This window comes from Glandiceps talaboti, chromosome 18 (assembly GCF_964340395.1).
Source record: "Glandiceps talaboti chromosome 18, keGlaTala1.1, whole genome shotgun sequence".
NCBI lineage: Eukaryota > Metazoa > Hemichordata > Enteropneusta > Spengelidae > Glandiceps > Glandiceps talaboti.
In genome coordinates, this window is record NC_135566.1 from 16,392,061 (window position 1) to 16,394,669 (window position 2,609).

General features: G+C 40.6%; 1 protein-coding gene across 1 annotated transcript; it reads left to right on the forward strand.

Annotated features, from left to right (window-relative positions):
* On the forward strand, nucleotides 1-1,281 carry LOC144449750 (carbohydrate sulfotransferase 1-like). The gene has a single exon (XM_078140327.1). The coding sequence runs from the start codon at nucleotides 1-3 to the stop codon at nucleotides 1,279-1,281; it is 1,281 nt and encodes a 426-aa protein (XP_077996453.1).
* Nucleotides 1,282-2,609: the final 1,328 nt, after the last annotated feature.

The following is a 2,609-nucleotide window of genomic DNA, read 5'->3' on the forward strand; positions in this document are numbered from 1 at the left end:
ATGGCCTGTCAGTGGGTCATAGGACTACCAACATTGTTGAAGCGGAAAAGTGCTCCGACTCTGAAGTTCGTACTTATTTTTTCCGCAATTACACTACCTACTTTTATGATCATACAATATAGTAAATCATTGAATGGTTCTCATTTAAAATCTACCCAGGAAGTTGAGGAAAGAGTACCGGTACACGCTGATGTAATCATAGCCTCAGTTAATGAGATGCAGAAAGTAGAAATTCCAGCTCCTCAAGTAAGCATTCTAGATGAGAGAGTCCGTGTCCTGTTGATAGCCGATTTCAGAACGGGATCTTCTTTTACGTCAGAAATTTTTAATCAAAATGACGATTTTTTCTATATATTTGAACCAGGGCGTCTTTTAATGCAATGTATGAAAGAAGAGAAAGTTCCCGAAACCCTTTTCAAAGTTCGACACCGAGAAATGCTTGAAAAGATGTTTCAGTGTAAATTTGATGGTTTGGACTGCTATTTCAAGGAAATGTCCCGCTTGTCGAAGTACCAACGTCATAGAGAAATTCGCACTTTAGCTGAGACATGTTTCCAAGTGAACAATACTGTGTCATGTCCAGCGGTGACACCGCAGTTACTCGAACAACTGTGTGAAAAGAAAAAACACATCGCAATTAAGTCCATCCGGGTGGGAAGCATCCTGGATATTGTTCACTTGATAAGAAACGAAATGTCTGGGGTGAATGCCATACAAATCGTACGGGATCCGCGTGGAAAATTGTCATCATGGATGTCTCTAAAACGAGGTGGTAAAACTGTGTACGGTAAGGGAGACATCAGTAGTGGTGATCTAGCGCCCTCAAACACTTACTGTCAAAATTCTTTAAACAATTACATCGTTGGAGAAAGTATGAAAGCTGAGTATCTCCAGGATAGGTATACTTTTGTTCGCTACGAAGACATGGCGGAACTACCTTTGAAAACAACCGAGGCGCTCTACAGGCATCTTCGTTTAAGTGTACCTTACAAAGTAGAACAATGGTTACGTGAAAACACAATTGAAAAAAGTAAGGAAAACGGAGGGGACTTTGGAACTAGTCGACTTTCAAAACATGAAGCCCAGGCCTGGAGAAACAAACTCACTTTTGAAGCAGCAGAAACTGTAGAACAATTAAAAAGCTGTAAGGATATGATGCGAGTGTTTGGATACAAGAAGGCTACAAATGCTCAAATATTGGCCAATAGAAATATTACACTGGTTCAACATATCCCAGGTTTTAATATGAGTCAGCATTATTCAATATGGAAAAATTATTAGGAATCTGGGGGAAAAGTACATTATACATTGGATGATGGGAAGAGTTCGTTCTAGAAGACAACAAGTCCCGGTGCCGTGCCGATCTTATCCCTTGCCGATTTCGTCCCCCACGCATGCGCATATTATCCAACAGGGCTTCGCGGGATCAGAACGGCAGCTAAAGCTGCCGATTTCGGTTCCGTTGCCGATTTCGACCCTCGACTCAAAAATCAAGTTCATGCTAAAATTTCTTTCGTATAATCTATCCGGTGATCACTGTTAAAGTGTCTAAGTTCGTATAAAATGTATTGAGAGAGAGAGAGAGAGAGAGAGAGAGAGAGAGAGAGAGAGAGAGAGAGAGAGAGAGAGAGGGTGTGCATTATTGTCTAAATGCACCTCATTATCGACCGGTGCTGTTTAATCTTTAGGAATTTCGGTACAAGTATACGATTTGCCATGCTACGATCAGATTGCTTCTCTACAAAAAGTCGAAACGACTGACATATGATAGAAGAAAGTGGCTTGGAAATCGGGGGTTAGAGAAGTCTACGTCCGGTGGGCCGTTTTATGAATAGAAACCATGTTGGATAGTCTGCGCATGTGCGGGGACGAAATCGGCAAGGGATAAGATCGGCACGGCACCGGCAACAAGTATAGGTTAGAGTTCGACAAGAGGGATCCCCATGTAATGGACAAGTTTTGGCACAGCACAGTGAAACCAAACTTATCCAATAGTTTGTCATATTGCCTCGGGCCCTGGCAGAACGTAATGGTCTTGTCAGCTGACATGGTGAGAACGATTAGCCCTGGGGGAGTGTATTTTTCTTGCCTTCGTTTTCAAATAACAATGCAGTGTTGTATGTTGATCTCATGAACAACAAATGTACGTGACAATGATTCTAGGCCGAATCATGATGCTTGCCACTGAGCCCACAGGTCCCCATGGTGCTAACTGAAGGCTAAATAAAAAAAGGTGTGGTTCCGGTTACGCTCAATTTTAGAATAGGTGGGGTATGTAGATTTTAAAATTTATTTTTATAATTTTTTTCAGTATGAGTGTCTAGTTCAGGTTTTCCATTGTTTTCCAAATGGTCTGTGTTATTTATTTCTTCCTATCAGATGTAAAGCCATTACAGATTGGAAGAACAATTTTAGAGTGTCTTTTTAAGTTGATGGCAGTTTCCACATCCATTATTTCTCGTGAGACTTCACAATGTTTGCGATTTTATATTTAAAAAATTCGAATAATGTAAAATAAAAAATAAAAAAAAAAGTTTAAGGTCGGCAGTGAAAAGCTAGGTGGGGGTCTGGTAACCGGAATCAAACAATTATTTTTTTAGGCCTAAACA